Source organism: Triturus cristatus, chromosome 12, assembly GCF_964204655.1.
Source record: "Triturus cristatus chromosome 12, aTriCri1.1, whole genome shotgun sequence".
Taxonomy (NCBI): Eukaryota; Metazoa; Chordata; class Amphibia; order Caudata; family Salamandridae; genus Triturus; species Triturus cristatus.
The window spans coordinates 705,037,159-705,061,647 of NC_140595.1; the positions used below are offsets into that span (position 1 = coordinate 705,037,159).

The 24,489-nt window shown below is 42.3% G+C and overlaps 1 protein-coding gene across 1 annotated transcript in view; it reads right to left on the minus strand.

Annotated features, from left to right (window-relative positions):
* Nucleotides 1–24,489, minus strand: part of LOC146780158 (hydroperoxide isomerase ALOXE3-like) — a 512,047-nt gene that overhangs the window by 174,737 nt on the left and 312,821 nt on the right. The window contains exon 7 of the mRNA XM_085638403.1: nucleotides 1,300–1,443. Coding sequence (XP_085494529.1) covers nucleotides 1,300–1,443 — 144 coding nt within the window. The remainder of the gene's footprint in view (nucleotides 1–1,299; nucleotides 1,444–24,489) is intronic.

A 24,489-nucleotide genomic window follows, 5' to 3' on the forward strand; every position in this document is an offset into this window, starting at 1 on the left:
ACCGTTCTAGGACTCAAGGTCGCATCTGGCTTTGGGGGGCGATAAGCGCATTCCTGGAGGCATCGTGTCTACACTCCCAGGCACCAAGACGAAAGGGAGTCACCCCTCCTGACCTCATCAGTGATAGATAGTCAAGCCTTTGTACTGGTCTGATGTGTGCCATATATGGTCCTTCCTTGGAGCTCGAGGGCCAACTGGTGTTTTTCCTTTTACAGTGATTGTATGTGTTGAACTGGAAAGTGTATAACCTCATGTTTGAATACGAGCCAACAGTCTTCTCGGCGCACCTGATGGGTGAGGTTCGGAGAGGCTCCTCTATAGAGTATTTTGCCTAATAAACGATTGAATCTTCTTCACTGGCAACTGACTGATTATTTGGTAATGGTATTGGGCCTATTGGTAGATATAGTCCTTTGGTTTAATTTTCTGATACATCAGTGCTCCCTGCATCTCTTTTGTTTTGCAAACCTTAGTTTTCCTCAAGTGGTTAGGGAAGCTCAGGTTAACCATTCCTTCCACAGATACTTAGCTTTGCTTGCTGCATATCCTGAATTCCTTCTCCAGCTTCAAATACTCCAAGTCACCCTGGCTCCAGGCATCTCTATCATTGGAAGCAGACCTTCATATTAGGCTTTCAGGCTGTATCTTGGTTGCTTGGGGCTAGTCACAGCCTCTCGCTTCTATATCATAGTAAACCATTCTAGTGCTCTTATGATATTATAGCTTGTTGTGCACATGTTTATTTAGATTAATGGTAAACTTTCCTGTGGGATTATGGGGATGCCATTCAGTGCATTAGAGACTGAGGGTCCATATTGCATGCCTTCCACCAACCCACCCTCCCCAGGTCAGTAGGTGTAGATGCGTACTGAGTTTGCTTTCTCTCCATCTCACTTTCACTTTTTCCGCTGTGCAGTCATTTACTAATCTGGAGTTCATTGCAGATTCTATTTGACTGAAAGAGAAAAGAGTGGGGTTAGCACTGGAGTCGCTGGCCTGAATTTCAGTAAAAAGTCTGATAAAATCAGAGGTATAGACTAGCTGCATAGTAGCAAGAACCTTCCATTGTCCTAATGACAAGCCTTTGAGACTGTAAAGGTATGAGTTTGTTCTGTAGAATGTGAAGATTAGCCATCTAGATTTTTCAAGTTACAGTTGAAGAAAATATTGTTTCAGAATAACCTAATGAAGGACACTGATCACTTACATTAATTCACATTCTGAACAATTATCTAAAGTCTTGAATTCTCAATCAATATTCTTCCCAAGCTGTTTGGTCCATCAAAGGCAAAACCTTACCTGGATTGCTAGGGGTATCATCTCATCCTGGGGCGTGAGGTAGAAAAGACACAAAGGAGCAGCCATGTACTGCTGTGAGCTGTTCCATACATTTTTAGGAAGGCCTTCCAATATCTTATAATCCACAATGAAGATCTTTCCGTTCTGTAAACAGAGAAGATAGTACAGAGTAGCTTGTTATAGTCGAAAGATGTCATACCATAAAAGATCTACCTATGATTGCAAGACTGCATGGATATAGAGGTTCAGAACATATCACAACCCTGAAATTTCATCCCACCCATGAAACCCTTTTTTTGTACTTGGTACTATATATGACTTTCTGATAAAAGAAAATAATACATTCTGAAACTTTAAGTAGTAGCTGTAATTGATAAGTATACTGTGTCATACTCCTGTAATAATTTTATAATTGGGCACTGTACACAAACCAAACTAGTAGATATGATTCTGAATTTTAAGCAACATATATTAAAAAGAAGACTGTAAAAGAATGTGCACATAAACAGGCAGATTCCCCATTTGCATCACTTGTATTATATCTCCCAGATTTATAGGTGCCAGTGAGTGTTGAGAAAAAGAAGCTGTGCTGATTGTTCAGCCAGGTAGTGCACCCTAGGACTTGCAGCTAGGCATCTTCTCTGATTTGCGCTAGCAGTTTAGAGTTGCAGCCACTTGGAGTGGTGCTCTGTGATTTGTATGGATAATCAGAAGGGAAAGCAGTGAGTATGGAAGTCCTGCATCACAGGAAAGTTGTCAAGGTTGGGGTTCTTCACGTGCATAGTCAATACAATGTATTTGAAGAAAGTAGGGTGGACACGTCTTATGAATGGCCCTTCGCAACATGATGGTCTGTCCAAAGAATATTGCCTGAGGTTTCCAATTGAAGATGAAGTTGAGTATTTTCCTGTGATGTCATTTCCTCTTCAAATCCCTTACTTTTTGTAACATTTATGATCCTTTGAAGTCAGATTCACTTTTGGATTATTTTCTGGAAGTCTTTGCTCGGCTCTTTTCTCTTGCTTGATACTTGGGAGAGTTTTGTTCCTTGTTTATCTGTATATGCATACATCTTCATCTTCATTCAAGAGCTACAGTATCGCCAAAGAGGTTTGTTGCCCTTTTTGGCATTTTCCCTCTAACTGGTGGCCTTTTAAGAAGACACTTGACACCGTTCATGTGTACTAATAAGGGGAGGGTGGCATTATGGCTACTGGGAGGAGCCACATTTACCTCCGGCAATCAAGAAGAAAACTTGTCAGACCTTCGCAGTCTCCAGTCCTTGACACCCTGCCCAACAAGACTGGGTATAAACCACCCAATCTGTGGTGGCTATTTCAACGCCTAGGTCCAGATGGAGCATGGTGACCAAACTTGATGCGCTGCGCTGTGTTGCGTAACAAGAGAGTAGAAATGTACCATGTCTAAAGAGATATGGCACTATCCTCCTTTCTTCTTAGTGCTGGCACACAATCAGACAGCCAAGCACACACCTCTGAACTATAGTTCAAAGGTGTCTGCATAAGTCTTGCTCAGGATGTTTACTGTAAGGGTATCTTTCCAGTCAAATTGCTATGCTTAAAATGTTTCCCACTTCTGATTTGTGCTGTACACATGCAAAGTGGGAAAAGTTAGGCAAAATAAAAACATTCCTCCTTTATAATGCCTTCTTCAGTGGCAAGATGGGGCCCACTTGTGGGCCGCTCAATTAACGCTCTTGGACTCTCCCCTCCCCCCGTCAGCAATCTACCCTCCCTGCAGCCCGGGAAGGACAAGATTTACCTTGGGATTCAGCAAGGCATGTTGTGGTGTTTCTCTGCAGCCTCCCGACTTGTGGTGTGATGGCTCCTCAACTTTGGTTGGCATCCCCCTCTGCCTCCGTATTCCCAGCATGCAGCATGAAGCTGCCTCAGGGCTGGGGGCGGAGTTGACCTGTCTGGATCTCCAGCTCTGAAGCTCCCGAAATCCATCCGAGGGAAGACTCGCACACCCTTGAATGTGGCCAGCATTGCCAAGGGCTATCTATCACAACAACTGAGTGGGAAAAATGGCACAACTAACAGCACAGGAGAAATGGAAGAGAAAAACCAAGAAGGCTTGCAAAATGAAGATTGCGGTAAGTGCAATATACCCCGTATGTTTTTACCTGGGAGGGGGAAAAAACAACATAACCCACAGAAAGATGCGGGGGTCAGTAGGAGGCATATGTAAAATGGTAAACTATTCCATAAATCAAGGACATGGTGAGAGCGACATGGGTCACCCTACTGGCGATCAATCCAAGGGCCAGATTTGTAAAAATGGGGATACCTTTTTAAATGCTATGGCCACAGGAGGTAAAATCCATGGCTCTGCAAACCCTGCCTCAGAGATAACTGTGCAAAAAAAGAAATACACAGGACCTAATAACACTGCTCGGAGTAGCACTTCGACTAAAAGGGTGCAGATAGATATCGTTTTGAACACCGATGAACCAGGAGAGGATCCGAGGGGAAACAATGACATTAGCACACAAAGCATGACCAAGGAAATTGATTCCGGTGATTTATTTCTTTTCTCTCTTGGACCCATCGGATTCATCTGGAGATGAAATTGAGCCAAGTCTTAAGTCCGGCTTCAAGGGAGTGTCCCCGAGTAGTGGTCATAGTGAATCAAGTAGCTTACAGCCTGAAGATCAAGATCAAGGGACAGATGAATTGAAAACCTCCACTCGGACACTATGCAAGAGGATTGAGCATGGCAAGGCTGTTACTCATGATGTGGAGATTGATGCCCTGGTATGAGACTAACCATTTTTGGCTGGGCTAAGGTCAGATGAGGGGGGTGTAATTTAATACCCAGGCATAGTGGAGAAACCCGAAGATATCTCACTGGCCATGATATATGAAACCATCATGGCTCACAGAGAAGAAACCGGTAAGGAAAATCAAGGGACCCAAAGTGCATGCCGCAAGCTACAAAACTTGATTTGATGCATTGCGAAATCCTGCTCTTAATTTGCGGAAAGGTTTATTGAGGCATAAGCTTGAATTTCTAATTTGGAGGATGAGCTGGCAGCTCAAAATGTGGTGACAGAGTCAATATGGGCATCTAAAGAGGACACAGAGTGGAAGCTAAGAGATCTTGAAAACCGCCTTCGGTGTAATAATTTGAGAATCTTGGGCATCGCTGAAGGCATGGAGGGCTAAGAAACACAAAAGTTTGTCGTCGACCTTTGTTCTGAGACTTTCCCTGAGCGTCCACAATGGGATTGGAACAAGGAGCGCACAGATTCCCGTTCACACAACGTGTAAATCCAGGAAAAAATACTTCCAGACATAGAGCGATTTCGATATCTGTCAATAACTTCCTGGCTCAGCAAGCTGTGAATGAACTTGCACGTCCCGATAGAAAGAGGATGGGGAAGGGTCCAAATTTTTTGTGAGACCAGACTTTTGTCACCAGACAGTGGAAAAACGATGGCAATTAAGACAGCATATCTCCCCATTTCAGGGTAAAGGGGCCAAAGCTTTCTGCTTAACCCTGCTATGTTGAAGGTCATACATAATAAAAATACTTGTTTCTTTACTTTGGAAGGACAAGCTAAAGAGTATTTACCGTCTATTCAATATCATTTAAATGGAAGGTACACTTTTGTTCTATCTTTTATATCTTTATCTGGTTTTCCGGCTTCTCTTAATTTGTTTATCTTTTTTTCTTCACAAGTATTCTTTTTAATATGGGGTTGTGGTATACTACGCTGGTAGATATTTGAAGACATTTTTGTGAGGGGTGACCTCTGGGTAGTGTTGGTTATTCATCACTGGGACCATTGGTCCTAATACCTCATTGCAGGTTGGGTGGGGGGTGGATGCGAGGCTGCTTGGCAACCACACAAAGATGAGGTGGGGAGGTGGGGTTGGGGAAGGATCAGACAGGGGGCTGAGAGAGCATGGGGTGGCAGATGGAGGGGGTTGGGTAGAAGAGAAAATGCAATCCATAACAAGTGGAAGATAGAGGCTCACAGATGTGCGAAAGTATATGGCAGATTTAGTATTTGCAGGGATTTGGCAGTATGTGATGGGGAATAAGTTGTTACTCTCTGGATTGCGCATATGTTCCTTTAATGTATGTGGGTTAAATAACAGTGGGAAACGGCAATGGGAGGCAGCTGAATTATGTGTGATCCAGCCTGATCTGGTGTGTTTACAGGAAACACATATTTTGTGGTGTAAACGTAAGATCCTAAATGAAGTAGGCTATTCAATATTGGCCTGCACACAACAGTCTACCACAAATCGGGGGGTACCCATTTTGGCTAAACGTGGGATCCAGGGCACGGGTAGAACACTGGTAGACAAACAAGGTCGGTGGGTGGTTATTGCTTGTTTAAGGGGGACCTTTACATTCACCTTGTGCTCAGTTTATGGGTGAGAATTTGGATGAGTCAGCAGTTTTGGCGGGACTCAATTTAGAACTAGCATTAGGGCCTACCTCATTGATTTTGTGTAGCGACTTTAATATCTATCTGGGATGCCAGGATCTACAGGCAGGCTGGAAGTACTATAAGGGCAGGAAACCTAAAGTCTTTAGGGCACTATATCACTTGTTAGGGGACCATGGGTTGATCGATACATGGTCCACATTATGGAGCCCAGACCCTAGTTTTACCTTTTATTCTCACCAACATAATGAACTAGTGTGGCTAGACTATTTTTTTATTCCATCAGCATTACTTTCAAGGACTAAAATACAGGTTTATCCAAGGATTACACAGACCATGGTCCATTGGCAATAGACATCCCTATTATTAACACATTCTACCCTCCAAGATCTTTCTTGTTTGATCAGAAGCTCCTAAAAGACACAACATTCACTAGTCATATGAGTAATTGGATTCGGCACTTCTTAGAAATTTATCACAATTCAACCTCACATGCTTATGTCTGGAATGCTTTAATGGCAGGGTTCAGGGGAGAGGTCCGGAGCTTTGGGCTTCATAAACAAAGGCTTCTGAAGATGGAGATTCAAAATTTATATGGGAAACTCAGGTTAGCGGAAGAAAATCTTATGCAGGGAATACATGCCAGTACGGATGTCACACTATGCAGACTGAGGTCACCTGTAGTAAAGCTACAATTAATCTACATTGGAGCAAGGAGATAGCTATTAAATACAAGCTGTTTAAGGAGGAGAGTTATGAGTTTGGGAAGGCCACTGGGCAATGTATTGCACAAAAGGCTTCACTCTAAGGAGGCAGCACAGAGAATTAAGATTTTGAAAGACACACAGGGCAAGATAGTTGATATCCCTCTTGAGATCTTGAAAGCACTTCATATGTTTTTGAGACTTTTTATACAGAAGAAAACTATCGGGAGCAGGCAGTTGAGGCTCTTTTACATGGTATGAATTGTGAATGAATGGACCAGGAGGAAGTACCTATTCTGGATACTCCTATTACCATGAAGGACCTCGAGGAGGCAATTAATACCTAAGCCAGTGATAAGGCGGCTGGCCCAGATAAGCTACCCCGGGAGGTTTATAGAACCTTTTTCCAAGAATTAAAAACGGATATGTTGGCTACCCTGCAGCATGCGCAATGGGCGGTGGTGCCACCATCGTGGGAAGAGGCAAATATTATTGTGTTTAAGAAAAAGGATAAACCAGAAGATCTCCAGGGCTCTTATTGATCTATTTCTCTGGTGAATTGCGGGAGGAAGATTTATGCCAAAATTCTAGCCTCCCATTTGGCTAGGGTTATTACCCCACTGTTATCAATACCGCAGCACAGGTCAATACCTACCAGGGGCACGGTCAACCACATCAACAGGGTGGTGACCCTAGTTGATGCAGCTAATGTGCAAGGTACCAGGGAGGGCTTAGTACTATTAGACGCTAAAAAAGCGTTTGACTGTGTCTCCTGGGATTTCCTATGGGGGATTTTATGCCATTGTATAGGACCACTAAGGCTTGAATCTGTATCAATGGCCTAGAGTCTTAACCTGTGCACATATCGACAGGTACAAGGCAAGGCTGTCCGTGTTTGCCATTATTATTCGTGTTATATATAAATCTGTTTTTAATTATGTTGGAGGGGAGCACGAGAATCAAACCCGTGGGCTGTGGACAGGAGCAGCTCCGAGTGCTAGCTTATGTAGATGACATAGCGGTTATAACATCCGATCCCGCGGTAGCTATACTTGAGATAGAACAATTGGCACATAGGTTTGGATCTGTGTCCGGGTATAAACTCAATACATCGAAAACAGAGATAATTTGCACAAACCAGGCCTGCAGTGGGGACCCCAGAGTGACCAATGAAGTGACATATCTGGGCATTAAGATTAGGACATGTTTAAAGGAAGTAGTGGAAGTCAACTGGGGTGCTATTCTCACTAGTGTTATATAACTGTTAGAGAAAGTTGAAGGCCTTCAACTTTCACTGGTGGGGAGGTGTAATATCTTAAAAATGATGATTGTACCCAAAGTTCTTTACTATTTTACATCTGTACCACTAGAGCACGCTCAGAGGCAGCTACAACAGCTACAATCACATTGTATCAGGGTTTTATGGGCCCAAGGGAAACCACGTAGAGCAACGCGCTTCATGATATTACCCCGGGAGAAGGGGGCCTGGGCTGTACCGGATTTTACACTTTATTATTACACTTGTAATTTCCAAAAAATGTGGATAATGTTGACAGGGAAGGAGGTTGATACCCCTGCAGAGTCTCCATTTATATATCAGATGTTGTTGGGTGCGGAGATCAAGAACTGTTTATGTACAATGTTGGAGTTCAGCTACTACAAAAAGGCCCATTTCAAGGTGATAACAACTGCTTATAAGGTGTGGGAGGTGGTACGGAGATGGTTGCAGATTGAGGGGTTTGCCACTATACTCCCACAGCTGCACCCACTCTACTACCTGTTAGGATAGTAGATAGGTGGAAAAGTAAAGGGATTTTATATATAGGCAATCTGTATAAGGATGGGGAGCTTCTCCCTTTTACAATGCTGGCTGATAAATATAAGCTCCCTAAAACGGAATTTTAATTCTTTTTACAGATTCTGGGCTTTTTAAGTAAAAAACAGAGGCTTATAGAGCCGAACAAGCTAGTCGAGGCTATTAGATGCTAAAATCGGATTGGGGTGGTATATAATTGTCTGTTAGTCATACAAATGGATGACTTAGAGGCACAAAACTTGAAATGGGGAAAACGATTGGGGTGTCAAGGTGTACATGAGGAACAATCGATTGACATGGCTGGGAGGTTTTTAGTTTCCGCTAATCTAGGCACAGCACTTTAAAACCCCATTAAATCTGTACTATACCCCTGCTAAAATGCTGAAGTGGGGAGGAGCTAATGATGCGAAATGTTTCTGTTGTGGTGCAGACTCAGCAGATCTTGTACATATCTTTTTTATGTGTAGGCAACTAACTCAGTTAGTGGGACATATGGAGAAGTTCCTTTCGGAAATAACAGGGGTCGGAATGAGACCTTTATTCTACTAAGTATAGGGGAGGTATGACAGTGGGACAGCCAGCCTTTGAATTTCGTTATATGCTTTTTATTGCTATCTCAGGAATATGTATAGTCTCTATGTGGTTGCAGAAGGAATCCCCGACCTTTGAGATATGGAGAGCTAGATTTGATGCTATTTTTAATCTGGAACATGGTCTTTATGCTCTCAAAGGGTCAAGTAAACAGAAACTAGGTTCACAGATATGGGGCCCCATGATTAAATATATGAAAGATTAGTATGAATATAACTATGTATTTTTATTATCGATCCCATACTTGCTGTTTTATTCTGCTTTTATCCTGCTGATGAACTTTTTTCCCTTCTTTTAAAAAACATTTATGTATCTCGATTTATGTCTTATTTATGAAGTGATTCTTTATTTACTCACGTTATGGATTGCAATAAAAAATATTTAAAATAAAAAAATATAGATATATAATTCCTGCTTCAAAGTAGCATTATTTTTTGGCACAAAATTGTTAGTAGGTAGGGTTTTTCATCAAAAGCCATGTACGTTTGCATGGGAACACCCATGTAACACCCATGGAATGACCCCTTGATTCACAGCAATGCAAAGCAGGACTAAGCATTGCCTTGCCTTACTTTAAGGGGACATTGCAGCACAAAACAAGTTTTGCACTGAAAAATGGAGTGGAGAAGTCACGAACAAAATAAATCTGTTTGTGTTGACTTAACACAAATAGGCACCAATGGGCGTGATTTTACTGTCTCGAGGAATACAAAATGGAAGGACGTGTTCAGATTAATAGGTAAAAATATGTTTTTCACAATCGACCCTTAGAACATTAGTTCTGAACATTTCAGTATCATCCAACCCAACTAAGTGTCCTTGGTTGAATTGTTCACAATTCTTCGTTGGAGAATAATTTATCATCTACTTGAATTAACATAAAGAATTCCTCCTGTTGAACATTGCTGCATATGCCTGACGCATAAGTGTGGGAGAAGGGCGGCAAGTTGCTGCCATTATACCACAGCACATTAGCAAGCATTGTACAAACAGACAAAATCCTCATAACATACCTCCTATTACAAGCAATATGATCAATATTTTCCAAACACAGCTAATGAAGAATGAGATAATATGGTCCCAAAGGGAGGATATATCTTCATTGGCAGACACATGTACTTGTTGGGCTATGCTATGAATGTTCTCAATAGCATGAGGTGTATTTTTGCAATTGTCACTTTAAAAAAATGCAACATTCGGTATGCAAAACAGTACATACTCCCCGTGTTCTGCAAGTAGCATATTAAGGACCATGTGTTTTTGCAACCCTACAGAATGCAAAACAGTCATTTCTACTGTTATATTATCTAAGACCGACATTGTTTGGTGCATCGTAGCCTCCAATAACCATCCCAATCTTCTAATACAATGGGAATTCATAGCTATTCCAAGTATAGGTAGTACTCCTAATTCAAAGGCATCTGCTATGAAAATGTTTGAGCTGTCCCTTTTGTGGTGACCAAAAGAGGTTTGCAAATTAGCAAAGCCAAGGTCAGAGGGAATGGCCCGAATACGAGGAAGAATAAATCCCAAATAGCAGGATACACCCTTACCCTGGGGTAGCAATGGATAAGCTATGGAGCCACATATGAAATGTATACCTTCAACTGGAGAGAGGGCATGATAAATATGAAAGACAATAGCCATTGAATACATTTACCTTACAAACACTATTTCCTAAAAACAGGGAACATTAGATTGTAGGCATATTTCCATTGGTGATATAGTTACCTGGAGAGAGGGTGGTGAGGAGATGGCTGGATCAGTGAATGGAACAGTAGTGTTCCGTCTTGCCAGGAATTCCATATATTGGTAGGACATAAAGGAATTCATCCCCCTAATATTACAGGATGTGTGGACTATAAAGCTATCCCTAAAATCGTGCATGAAATCTTTTCCATCTGCAATGTACATCTGCACTACTGTCCGGAAAGGAATAAAACAGGACTCATTGTAAGTTAATGACAGGGACAGAAATGACATACCTATTGCAGTATGTGCTGGAAGTTTCATGCATACCCAACATTTTCATGAGATATTTTTCATTTGTAATAGGTATGAGCCCTCTGAACAGCTACATTGCTATAATATTCATAAAAATTATGTAGGTGATCTAACGGGTGGATAGTAGGTGCAGAAATGGTCTTAGCCATTATCACATGAACTGGGTGGTAAACATCGAGGTACCAGGTTAAGGCAAATGTCATAATGCAGATAATCAATACTATAAAAAACAACTATCAATTTATTTTTCTACTTCAAAATTTAATCTTCAGAAGTTTCTAACATGTTTTCTTTCTCTAGATCAACATTTTTGACTGGTCGGTCAAAGAGATGCATATTCAATAGAAACATAGTCTACAGCGTCCTTATTTTACTGACTTCACAGCATAAGTTATTCTCTTAAAGATGGCACTTTTGAGCACCAGGCAGTTGGTTCTTGTTCTGTCCTAAGCACTTTCCTATCTAATCCTTCAGTCTCCTTGGATGGAGATTGTAGAGTGGTGCAGTAGGTGTATTGTCTATTATTCCAGGAATGGGCACTCTCCTGAGACTCCTCAAGCTATCTCCTTCCAAAAGCTGCTCCTGCCAGAATGGTTGTGCTCTTTCTACATGAGACAGATGAATCCACTTTTGATATCCATCAATTTGTACTACAGTCTGGGTTGTCAGCAAGACCTAGATGGGGCCTTTCTACCAGGGTTGCAAACAGTTTTTTCTCAAGAAGTTCTTATTCAGCACTCAGTCCCCAGGCTTGATGTCATGGACTTGTCCTTCCAGGGAGGGGGAGCAGGTGTCCCTGACCTTTTGGCTAATTTCAGATAGTTAGTTAGTTAGTTCTTTACAATAATCCAACAATCAAGGATGTAGCATATCACGAAATTTCAATGGAGATGCAAACCCATGTACATTTGCTGGGCTACCCTTCACAAAATCATATGGTGATAATTTATTCTTAGCTGTTACGTTCGTCCTCATGGAGAATTTGGCTAAGGGCAGTACAGCTATCCAACTCAATACAATAGATGCACATATTTTTGACAACTTGTTCTGTGGTGTTCTGGTACGCTTTTCTATCAATGCTGCAGCTGTGGGGTCACAAACTGAATGGACGTTCTGCATTATTCCTAAACCTTTACATACCAAATTCATTTTTCATTTGAAAAGTGTACTCCATTGTCACTCCAAATTCTCCAGGGAAAGCCAAACCTGGAAAATATTCCTTCAGTAACACTTTCGCCATACAGAAAGCTGTATTGCCTCTTAAGGAAATGCCTCAACCTAATTGGTAAAACTGCATATCACAACTAGCACATAACGCTTCCCATTGCGTGGAAGAATCTGGATAAAATCTTTCTGCAAGCATTCAAATGGGTATTCTGGCACCCAAAAATGACCTGTTTGGACTACAATTTCTTTTCTCACATTATGCTAGACACAAACGATACAAGATTCACTAACATATATAGCAACTTTTCTGACCATATTGGTTTTAACCCTGGGCATAAAACTCCGCTCCACTCACCGAATGTTGGGAACTGTACGTTCTGCATAGAATGCGGAGTTGCCACAGGGTTTTTGAATGGGACTCACCCATCTATTGTGGCGCATTGCTGAAGTTGCGTCACTTTCATGACCAACTCCAGCAATGCATCACTTTTGCACCAACAGATGCGTTAGAATTTCTGATGCATCTGTTAATCCTTGCACCATGTAGCACTGTATTGTACATACAGTGCATCGATAGTGGCGCAAGGACATTCAGCACTGACGCAAGGAAACTGACGCATCTACCCAGATGCATCAGTTCCTTGTAAATCTGCCCCTGAGGGTTTACTACCAGATCTCCTTTTGCATTATTTTAACTTTTAAGGAGTTCTCTAGTGTGTCAATGCGATGTACGTCACTTTCATATGCAAGCACCTGCACCAGCATTACTCTCTGGGTACTATTGCTAATAAATAAGTACTGTTATCCTGATCATAACTTGTGTTGGTCACACTGTTCCTTGCTCCCTTCAACATTTATTGTCTCTGTTATTTAAACAACTGTGCCTTTCATTCCAGTGCACAACATTGTGCCTCCCTTGGACCAAACCTCTGCCCACTTTTTTGAACCATTATTTCTAAAAACATTAATCCACCCCAGGTTCGACTATTGGGGTACCCTTGTTTTCCTTTATGTTTGGTTGATTAGGGCCATGCATCTAGATTTATTTGCACTTTTCTTGTTTTTAAAACAAATTATTGTTGTGGGTGGCCTGTAGTTTCAGTAGGGGCCTAGTTGTTTCTTTGTAAGTAATTTTTCTTCCTTTATAAAGGAAACATGTTACACAGTTCACTACAATTTCTCCAACTTTTGAAATCAATGTGCAAAATTCATTTGATTCACTATTGAGCCCAGTAGTCTGGCAATAGACCTTTCGGCTATTAGGCCCAGAGCTACTCATGGGTGCATGAAACAACTGTTTCTATGGTGTCTGTTGAATTTAAACATCATTTAGAGCATGGATGGCATTGGATTGAAATACAAAATGTGTTTTTTGGGGCATTTCACTTCTTCTTCATGCGTATTAAATCAAATGCTTTTGTGGATGTGTGTGGTTGTAACTTGCATACCTTTTTTTTTTAGCCCTACGGATTTTTTATTTTGGTATTGTTGCAGTAAAGATGTGTTGTTGAGCATGCCTCCTTTTTTTGTTCAGTGTGTGAGTGTGTTTATAATAGTGGGCCATCATTTACCTTGGCTGAACCTCCCCATGTAGCAGTGGGCCGTTTTGTAAAGTCTGGGTCCATATAGGCCTGTTTGAGTTCATTGTTTTTCAGGCCTCCTGCTTGTTGTTGTGTTGTATGACTGACTATGTGGCTGGCGGACAGTTTGTGAAGGCTGCCAGTGTGCATTTGCCATATGCCTGCATTGTCTTCCCTTTGTAGGCTTAATATTGCTTGTTGTTGTGGCCTGACCATGTGGCCATTTTTTTAAGGCAGGCAGTGTGCTTCTTTCATGGGCCTGCATGCCTTATTTGTGGTGGCCATATCTTATTTCTGGTTGTTATTTTACATGAAATTGTTTCTTCTTTTTTTCAGCAAAAATGTAGCACAGTTTACTACTTTTTCTCCATGTTTTTAACACCTTTTCAATATTGGTTTGAATTGAGATTCACTTTGTGGCCTAGTCTGCCAGTGGGTTTTCCAATCAATAGACCCAGAGCTACTCAAGGGTGCATGAAACAACTGTTTCTGTCGCATTTAAACATCATTTAGGGCCTGGATGGCATTGGATTGAAATGCAAAATGTGTTTTTTGGGAGGTATTTCACTTTTATTCATGTGTGCTAAATCCATTGCCTTTGCTTGATGTGTGTGGTTGTAACTTGCAAACATTTTTTTAGCCCTGTGGATTTTCGTTCTTGGCATTGTTTCATTAAAGATGTGTTGTTAAGCATTCCTCCTTTGTTTGGCCAGTTTGTGAGTGTGTTTGTAATAGTGGACCAGCATTTTCCTTGGCTGAGCCTCCCCATGTGGCCAGGGACCATTTTGTAAAGAATGTATCAATATAGGCCTGCTTGAGTTCATTGTTTTTCAGGCTTCCTGCTTGTTGTTGTTGTGTTGTGACCATGTGACTGCTGGCCAGCCGCACAACGCCCATTGGGCTCAAAGGGGTCCAGCCCCTCCGTCGTGTGTGTCAGCATGGGCTGAGACAGCTTCCCAGGATACACACAGACAGTTTTTGAGCTTATCACAGCTGCATCCGAGTACTTCACAGGTCTTTAAAAGACCATTCACTTGTTAACGAGGCTTTGTTGTTTTTCACCCCTACTTTGAGTACCTGCACCACCACTCTGCCCATGGCTGGAAGAATCAGCACCTGCTGAAAATGTTTGTAGCCCCCTCTGAAATTTGGCTCTAGTGATGCCTCTGCTGCTGGCCATTTTGTGGAGGCAGCTAGTTTGCGTTTGCTATATAGGCCTGTCTTCCCATTCTTCCCCTTGCCTTATTGCTTCCATTGTCATTTGTCAGCTGCAGCTCCCTAAGTGCTGTATCCAACATGATGCACAATCAAATCATTACATTTGAATTTTTGCTGTTCTTCTTCTTCTTTCCTATCCTTCCTGTGTGTACTACTGTAGTGTACACAGTACACAATGAAAGCCCTTGTTGTTGTCAAAGTCTCACAAATGGTTACACTTTATTGTTAATTGTTTTAATAACTGAGGTAATAACACTAAAAAGTGTAACCACGCACACTAAATTTATTATATTTGTTTGTACTAGTAATTGAACCACAACAATGCCACATTTCACTGATGTTCTTCTTGCTTCTTTGCTTTAAGGCACACAAAAGAGGAGGAGACAACATCACCAATTGTACTGCCAGACAGAAGGCCTGTACCCTGGGTACGACGTCACATGACGTGTGACCACAGACATACATTTCTTCAACTTGTGCCACTACGTGCTTACTGACATCTTCAAGATGGTCCCAAAGAAAAATACCAGGTCCAGTACCAAGAAAGTTGCAAGTGAGAAGAAGGCTCTGCCACTTGCCACCACTGGTATGTTAGCAAAGACCTTCCTGGGGAAACCAACATTTGCGCCTGAAGCAGCGGTATCCGGTGAGCAAGCTGGGAGCAGCACCCTCTCATCAGTGGCCCCGCCCCATCAACCTAGGCCCAAGCCCATGTCTGTCATAGAGGCAGCCAGTCTAATCATGACAATGCCGATGAGCAGTGATGTTGAAATTGACTTATCTTTATTATTAGTAGATAAGTTGGCAACCACCCCCAATAGTAGTTTTTCCTCCCAAAGTTGGGGCAGTTCAGGAGATCGAGCTTCCTGCTGAGGTAGAAGAAGAGCAAGCCGGTCTTTCAGAAGCTCCATTGTCTTCCAGATCCCCAGCAAGGAAAAGGAGGGTTAGTCCATCAACTTCTTCTCCAAGCCCCTTTCTGATGATATAGACAGCACTTGGATCCCACCTCAGTCTGAGAGCGAGATATGCCACGAGACAAGGCTAGGGAACAGCAAGGTTCCAGAAAGCCATAGAGTTATGGAGGTAGATGTAGAAGAGGAGGGTGATTACAAGCCAGTCATCATGGATAATAGCCCCACCCAAGTGGTTACCAACATTATCCCATCCCAAATTGCTGTGAGGGATGTGACATGGATACCACAAACACAGATACCACCAACACCACCTCCAGCTGCCATATTTACAAAGTCCGTCAGCGATCTACATCTACCACAACCACCTCAGAAGTTGGTACTGCAGAGAGTCAAATGTCACACCCACCTATCAGTTCATACCGACATTGCAAGTGCCACCAGCAGCATCAGAAAGATACCAAGAGGTTCAAGGCAAGAAACCACTGCAACGAGAAAACGAGCATTGAGCCTAACATCTGGTGTCAAGAAGTCACCTGCATGAGTGGCACCAGAATGAAAAAAATCCAGGCTACCATTCTCAGAATGTTTAGGTCAGAGAGTCAGTATGAATGCAACCACCCAACGGCACGTTTGTACAATGCGAAGCTGGCTAAAATGTTAGCGCTGGACCTCCTCCTTTTTGCTTTTGTGGAAGGGGTGAGTTTTCTTGAATCTTTGGCAGCCATCTGCCCGAAATGGAAGGTTCATAGCCAGTCCTATTTCACCAAAGTTGCTGTTCCAGCAGTACATCATGACGCACTAGAATTGCTTGGACAAGCTTTGCAGCAGAGTGCTGTTTACACTATCCACCTGACAACAGACATGTGGACCAGTTGCCAAGCCACTAATAACATGTGCATCACTCCACACTGGATCTCTTTTGTGGGGGTTAGAGAAAAGATATCTGCAGGTGTAGACACAGATTTTTAATGCAGCTTGGAAACATGTAGCCATGTTCACCATGGAGAAATCTCATACTGCTGCAAACATTTTGAAAGACTTTGACAACAAGGTCTTTGAATGGATGTGACCAAGAGGGCTTAATATTGGTTGTGTTGACATGGACAATGGCAATAATGTAGTTAAGGATATGGCCAATTGTGGCTATTTCAGGGTCCTGTGTTTGACGCACTGCATTAACATCATTGTTCAAGACTTTCTGAAAAAAGAAGACCGAGTCAGTAACTTACTGACCACCTGCATAAGAATCTGCACACATTTCAGCTATTCTTTTAAAGCCCGTAAGCAGCTGAGCATCATTCAACGTGATAATAGAATGCCAGTTAAAGCACTCATCCAGGAGGTGCAACACGTTGGAACTCAACTTATTACATTCTTGAACGTCTGTTCGAGCAGTACAGACCAATCAATGAATATGTTATGCAAAGAGGGGATGCAACTGTGAAAGGCATGGTCAATGAGATGGACCAATGGCGCCTAGTTGAATGCCTGATGGAGATGCTGTTTCCTTTCGAGGTCTTCATGTGAAGTCAGCAAGTAGGACTGTACCATGCGCCAAGCTATCTCATTGTTGCACATGCTACAGGAAAAAAAAAGAAGCATATGAGTTGGTGGAGAGCTTCACCCTTCGATTATCTGAAAATACAAGGGTGCAAAGATGCATTGTGTCATCAAACCGCTACATTTGTGCCACTATTCTTGATCCAGGGCACAAACCATTAGTGCACACTTTCATTCCTTTTTCAGACAGGGATGTTACCAGCTAAAAAACTTGGATAGCTGTGCAAGCCAGTCAACTAGAAAAAGAATGGCCAGGACTTTGAGGCCCACTCCTCTAGGGCACAACAAGTACTGCAGCAAAGTCGGCTTCAAGTTCAACTTCAGAGCCTGAGGGCAGTGCGGTTGACTCCCAGCAGCCAAAGCCACCACCAACAACAATAACAATAACAGGAGCATCAACCCCAAAATCAGAACAGGAATGGTATCTACAGGCAGGGCTTAAGTCCAGGGCTGAGGCAAAGGCAAAAAAGGCCGAGCAAAGCAGAGCACCCATGACCATTGAGTGAATGGTCCAGGCCGATCTGGATGACCCAATAGAGATCTACTTTCATAAAAAAAAACATTGCTGTATTGGGTATAGGAAAAGGTGCCAATGGCCAGTGCTCAGCAGGCTGGCGATAAACTATCTGGCTTGTCCCATTGCAAATGTCTCTACTGAGCGTATTTACAGTGCTGCTGGTGCCGTTCTGACTGTTAGAAGGACCAGTATCTTGCCCCAAAATGTGGAGAGGTTAACCATGATAAAAATGAATCAGCACTTTATAGCACATGACTACACCATACCTGAAGTAGCACAGCAGGAAGATGATGACAGCGACTCATAGAAGTAGTGAGTCCGGTCACCTACTTCTGGACGAACCATCAGAGTTTGAGGATGAGCTCTACTTCCCTGACAAGTAGGCTCTTTCATTTTACAGTTACTTTCTTTCTTTCTTTGATGCCCAAAACACCCAAAATAAAATATACCTAAGAAACTTTATTTAATTTATTATTTTGTGTGTGTCACTGTCTTTCTGGTTCACAAATCCATCCCCACCATCTTACTCTTTGTATTGCCGGATCGGAGTTACAACTGTGTGCAGTCAGCAAAAGTATAGTCACTCCTGTTTCACCAAATGGACATTTCCCTCAAGCCAGACATTGGACTGAGAATTCAAACAAATATTTGCCTGCTTCCGTCCCTGGGTTCTGAATATCTATCTATCCTTTCCTAACCTAGAGGGACTGCCCCAGAAGAACATGTAAATGTGGAATGCATTGCACTCTGAGAGATTTTTGTTTGTTATGAATGTCTATTCTACAAAGTGACTCAACTCAATCTTTCCCTTCTTGTTGTTCAATAACAAAACTGTACTACTACAGGTTGATCCATTGCACTTTGAGTCAGGAGTAAACAAGTCTGGAGGACTCATTCGGGAGTCCGTCACGGTTTGTACAGACTCAGAGTTGGACACCATACTCACAGTCAGATTCAGGTCAGGACTCAGGAGGATCAGAGATGGTTGATGGATTAACTCAGGGCATGAGCATGACTACTTAAAGGAATGCCACCAAAAGAAGATTGAAGTTTCCAAATTCACTGAAACCAACTGATTTGGATGATTGAAGATGACTTTGAAGTGGCCTAAAGGTAGACAACAACACAGACCAGACCTACATGTCTGTGTAGTTGGCAGCAAGTGTGGTGCTACTGACAGTGGTGCATTGATTTTTTTTATTTTTACTTAATTTGGAAAATGCTTTGTTTAAGTGTGTATACCATGTATGTGTGCATGTATGTGTGCTCAATGTTGTCTGGCTCAAATCCGAAGCTAAGTGGAGTTTGGGTGGGGGTGGCTTGTTGTTGGGAAAAAAAATTCACACTTATCATACCAAACCGCATCCGCCAGCCACCCAAGATTGATGGGCAGACCATCAAATAGGAATGCGGAGCTGCAACTCCCAATGTATACAGTATATTTTTTCCGCTTCAATCATTACGACTGTGTGTGTTGATTATGTTTACTTATTTTACTCCTATAGATATTTTAATTGTATTTGCTATCTTTCAAAGCCCAGTACATCAGAACATAAATGTAATGTATGTAACTTGGGTCTCTCTGGGGGCAGACAATTGCATTATTAATATACTGCCCTGTAGTAGTGTAGTACCACTCATCATCATGCATGCATTTCCTTTTCACTCCATAACAGATTTATGATAGTCGGCTGCCAAGACCAGTGTTGTCCATGTGTAATGTTTCTTTGTCAAAGCTTTCCCTCAATGGCCCTTTGCCAATCATTCATGAAACCCCTAACCCTCTTCCTCCAGGCTGTGTGATTTATTGAGGATTGACTTAACAATTTACATTATTAATTCAGGACACATTTGGAGGGGGGGTGTGGTGAAAGCAGTACAACTCAGTGCAGGGTGAGGCAGATCTTATTCTTAAGCTGATATAGCCCACACCTGCAGTATATATTATACTATCCACCCCAGCACAGTGTATGATATTTTGTTTTCAGAGGAACATTTCATTGCCAGCATCATCATTCAGGCACTATATTAATGTGTGTCTAATGTTAAGCTTGTCCACTTCATACAGCTTGTGGTAGCTCAACATTATTGTGACAATTCAATTTTTCATTTCTTATCATACTCTTTTCTTGTGTCTGAGACTGCTTGCATACAATACCAGCATTAACTACATTTGTTTAATTTCAATTTGTTTTCTTCCCTTTCGATGAATAGTCTCCACTCGCTGTGTCCTTATCTAACAGTTCTAGTTCACCCAAGAGGAAGTGGGACCTAACTTCAGTTCTGATGAGTTTGCCTTCAATATCAAAAGAAATGCTAGCAATGTACGCTGCTTCTACTACCACCACCCTGATGTCACCTTGAGAAACCATTGAGCCCTTGCTTCATCTGATCAGGTATGAGAAGTGAACTGTGGTTGATTGATCATTGTTGAACGGCAATCATTCTTTACAACGTTAATTCACCCCCACCCTCTCTGAGTTCTTAGGGGTTAATAATAATATATAGTAGCAGAGTAGACTACAAAGACTAAGAGGAAAGAGTAGTAGTAGTAGTAAAAGTTTCAAAAGGTTATTCCCGAAAAAAATCTAAACCAAACCCACAACTGGTCCACCCCTCTCGCTAACCCCCACCAATGTCCAAGTAGTGTCCAAGAAATGTCCATAAATAAAGAAAAACCCAACAATCCCCCAATGCCCACTCACCCACCTAAAAACAAATTAAAAAAGGGGTAGAAGAGAGCACTAATGGCGGGTTAGGAACTTCTGGATGTTCCTGTCCATTTGTTCCTGTCTGCCTTCAATATCTGTCAGCCTTCGCATGATGGGGCACAAAAATATGGTGGAAATAGGGGGGAGCAGCAGAGCTGGTGGAATGATGGCTGCGCCGATGGGCACCCATTGGACTGCGGCGATGGTGTGGTGGGGTGGTTGTTATGGCCTGGCTGTGTCCTGGGGCATGTGCAACAGCTTCTGCCTCATCCTCCAAGGCCACCATCCTCATGTACTCCGCCCTGATGGCCTCCATTTTCTGCTGTAGGGACTGAGCTGCAATCTCCTGCCTGCTCAGTGTTTTTGGAGCAGCTGGTGTAGCTACATATCAAGAAAGAAAAAAGACAAATTGTAAATAATGCTCTTAGAAAAACACATAAAAATTATGCCATGTGTATGGAAGGAGGTGATTGATGATGAGTGGGTAGAAAGGAAACATTATGTTGCGCTTGAAAACTTCTGTGAGTCCAGGTAGGAGTCTGAAATACCACCTCTTCAACCCTTGAATAAAAACAAAACCTCAAAAAAGCATTCCAGGCAAGTAAAGGTGAGAAGGACACCACTTCAGAGGAGCACCCTAGTCCCTTATTCTCCTTCCCAAGGATTTTTCCATTCATCTTTGCATTGTTCTTCGAGTATTTTATTTTTTATTCTTCACCCTTGGGTTTGCTACTCACCACCATTTAAGTTTTAGATTTTCTCAATCCACTCTTCACCATTGAAGCTACCCATCCATCCATATAGCCATCCATTCAAAGTTCCAAACATGACTGTCTGTCTCACTCTTGTCTCATGATCTCAAGTAAAAACCTTTCAGCAACATACTTTGTCATTTGTCATTTACCTACTCATGCGTCATTTAGTTTATTTCAATAAAATGAAACCATAACAGGACTGCAATCACCCACCCATGCAGGCATCCTTTCACACCAAGGCAAGCTTTCTACCCGTATACCTTCGATCCATCCTTTATCCACCCACGCATCCTAGCTATCAGCCACCTAAAGTACTATTTATGCACCTATGGTACTATTTATGCATCCAGCACTTTCACCCAAGCATCCATCTCTTTCAGTCATATATATTACATTTCATTGATTCTTTCCCCTTCCATCCTTCCCTTTTTTATCAATTCATAGTTAAGTCTGCTTAGTTGAAGATAGGAGGGGCCATTAGTTACTCAGCTCTACTTCACCTCAGCAACATAAAGACAAAAAAAGATTAGTGGTAATAAATAATATCTCCCCAAAATATTTTTTTGACTGGCAAAGGCGAACAAAATAACATTGAACGTTTCTAAATCAGATCAACTAGTTGTAGTATATTGCAGACCATCCTATCCTATTCAGAATTTCCAAAACCTACCTTCCTAGTCCACTCCTATTCCAAATTTATTAAACGCATTTTGGAATTACTAATAATGAATTGCAGAAAAAATGATGTTTGCTTCTTCTCAAATCTCATTCACACTCGCTCAGTCTCAAGTCAACGCCCTTTGACAGGCCAATGCACTAATCAATAAGGGCTTTATTATAATGATTACAATGATGTCGGGTGGACACCATTGTAGTTCTGGATCTGCCCGACCTTAGGTCAGCGCCGCGATCAATCTATTGCCAATCGATGCAATCACCTATAGGCCTAAGGCGGTCGCAAACCTCCATTTGTCAATGGAAGCGCATGTGACAGGCAAAATTGGCCCGCAGCACAAACTTCCATTGAAAAATAGATGTTGTTGTGCACAAACATCCCTGCACCATCCGTGTGGCATGCACCAAGCGGTTACAAAATTACAAATAACTAATTACCGAATGTCTTACATAATCATCATTAATCACATCAGACCAAGCGAGCGGCAACAAGTACGATTCGATAACTAGGTTAGGTGGGTAGGGCCAAGTAAGCTAAGCACCTGTCGAGAATAACACACTATTACATAATATTTCAAAACGTAACTTCCGTGCATGTGTGCAGCATGCTTGCTATTGTTTGGAAAAAAAATATTAGCTATAGCATAATAAAAATTAATAATTGTAATAATTACTCACCTATCCCCGCAACCTCAACTCCTAGCAGGTCCAGCAGGTCCTGCTCTCGGTCCAGGATGTTGGACCAGCAGTGCGCCACCTGCTGATGGGTGCCCCAGACACCAGAGCAGCATTAAACTACCCACGCACCCTCGCCCAGTGCTGTTGGTGCTCCTGCATCCCATACCCAGACTCAGGCCTGTAGCCTGCTGCCAGGGTGGATGGGAGGTAGTGCTGGATATAAAAAACCATGGCTGCAACCTCCACTTCAGAACAGAAGGCAAGGGGCTGCACACCTGCCTGGCACCGCCTTCCGCAAGGAAGGGTGCCGTGCCTTGGTGCACCCTTATCTGCCATGGTACTGGGGGGAAGGGGGAAAAAACTAAAATGGGGAAAAAAAAGGAAGAACTGGGTAATAAGGAAGTAGGAAAGATAACAATTAAAATAAAAAGTACAAAACTCACCAAAAACACACGGTAAAGTAGAAAAAAGCCCACAAATACACACTTAGAAATCCAAAGGGTAAGATAATAAATAAAAAAGATTGAAAAAAGTTTCAGAAAGTAAGGTTTTTCAACATTGAATTTGGATGGAAAAGTAGGTTCCAGTACCATAAACAGAGTAAGAAACAAGATGGCTGCGCCCATGTGCGACTGCGTGGTGTGATTTAGGCAATATATCCACCCGAACACGCAATCTGCATTGACATACAGCAGAAATGTCACACAAACGGGCAGGACAAGCAACTACGCCTGCTCACGGAACTCCACGTAGTGCAGCAGAGTTTATTTGCAACTTCGCGGAGTTCCGCGTTGCGCTGCTACGTGTACTCCGCCCAGGCTTATTTGTTTTCCCATGTTCCTGAAATTGTATTTTCTATCCCATCTGCTCCAATTTGTGTTGGTCCATGCACAATTTGGACCACAGTTAAAACAAAACTGTTTGGTAGAATCAATCTATTTACATTTGGACCTTCCATCCATGCCTCAAAGTGTTGATCAAACACATATCCTTTTTCCGGCCATCTGTTCTTTTCTTCCTCATCTGCCAAATTGTGTACTTCCTTTATTTCTGCATACACTTTTCCTTCACTAATGGTCCTCACTACCACATACTTCAGCGACTGTTTTGCCAAGGCTGTGGTTCGAGTTATCTCATCTGCAAAAGCATTTCCTTGTCTCGCCTCATCTGTTACTTTCTTGTGTGCACTGCATCCAATGATAGTCATCTTTTTGGGAGAGTGACAACATTCAAAGTCTAGAAATGAGATGTCCATGCTGTATCTTAACTCCGGTAGAGGTAATAAATCCTCTTCCAGCCCATAGGCGGTCGAAGTTATGGGCTACGCCAAAGGTGTACTGGCTATCAGTGTATATATTTACATTTAACCCTTCTGACAATTCACATGCTCTAGGTAGTGCTATCAACTCAGCAGCCTGTGCCAATGTTTGTTCTAGTCTACATGTCTCAACTATAGTGTAATTGGTGGTAACTGCATAGTCAGCTGAGATTGTCCCACCAGGTTCAAGAGCCATCAACAAATAAAATCCCATTCAAAATTCGCATTGGTAAATCCATCAGGTTCACTTGACCCTTTGTCTCAGTTTCAGTAACAATCACACAGACATGTTGTGCTTCATCCTGTTCCAAAGGAAAAGGCATCAGAGTGGCTGAATTTACTGTGTTACATTATTCCAGAGTGAAATTTGGGACCATCCATGTCAGTTCAAATTGCGTCAATCTGGCATTAGTTAAATGTTGTGTTTTTTTATTTAATAGTATGTCCACTGAATGAGGTACATATACTAGAGGGGGAGAGAGGGGGAGGGAGAGGGGGGGGGAGAGGGAGGGGGTGGGAGAGGGAGAGCGAGAGAGGGAGAGGGAGAGAGGGGGAGGGA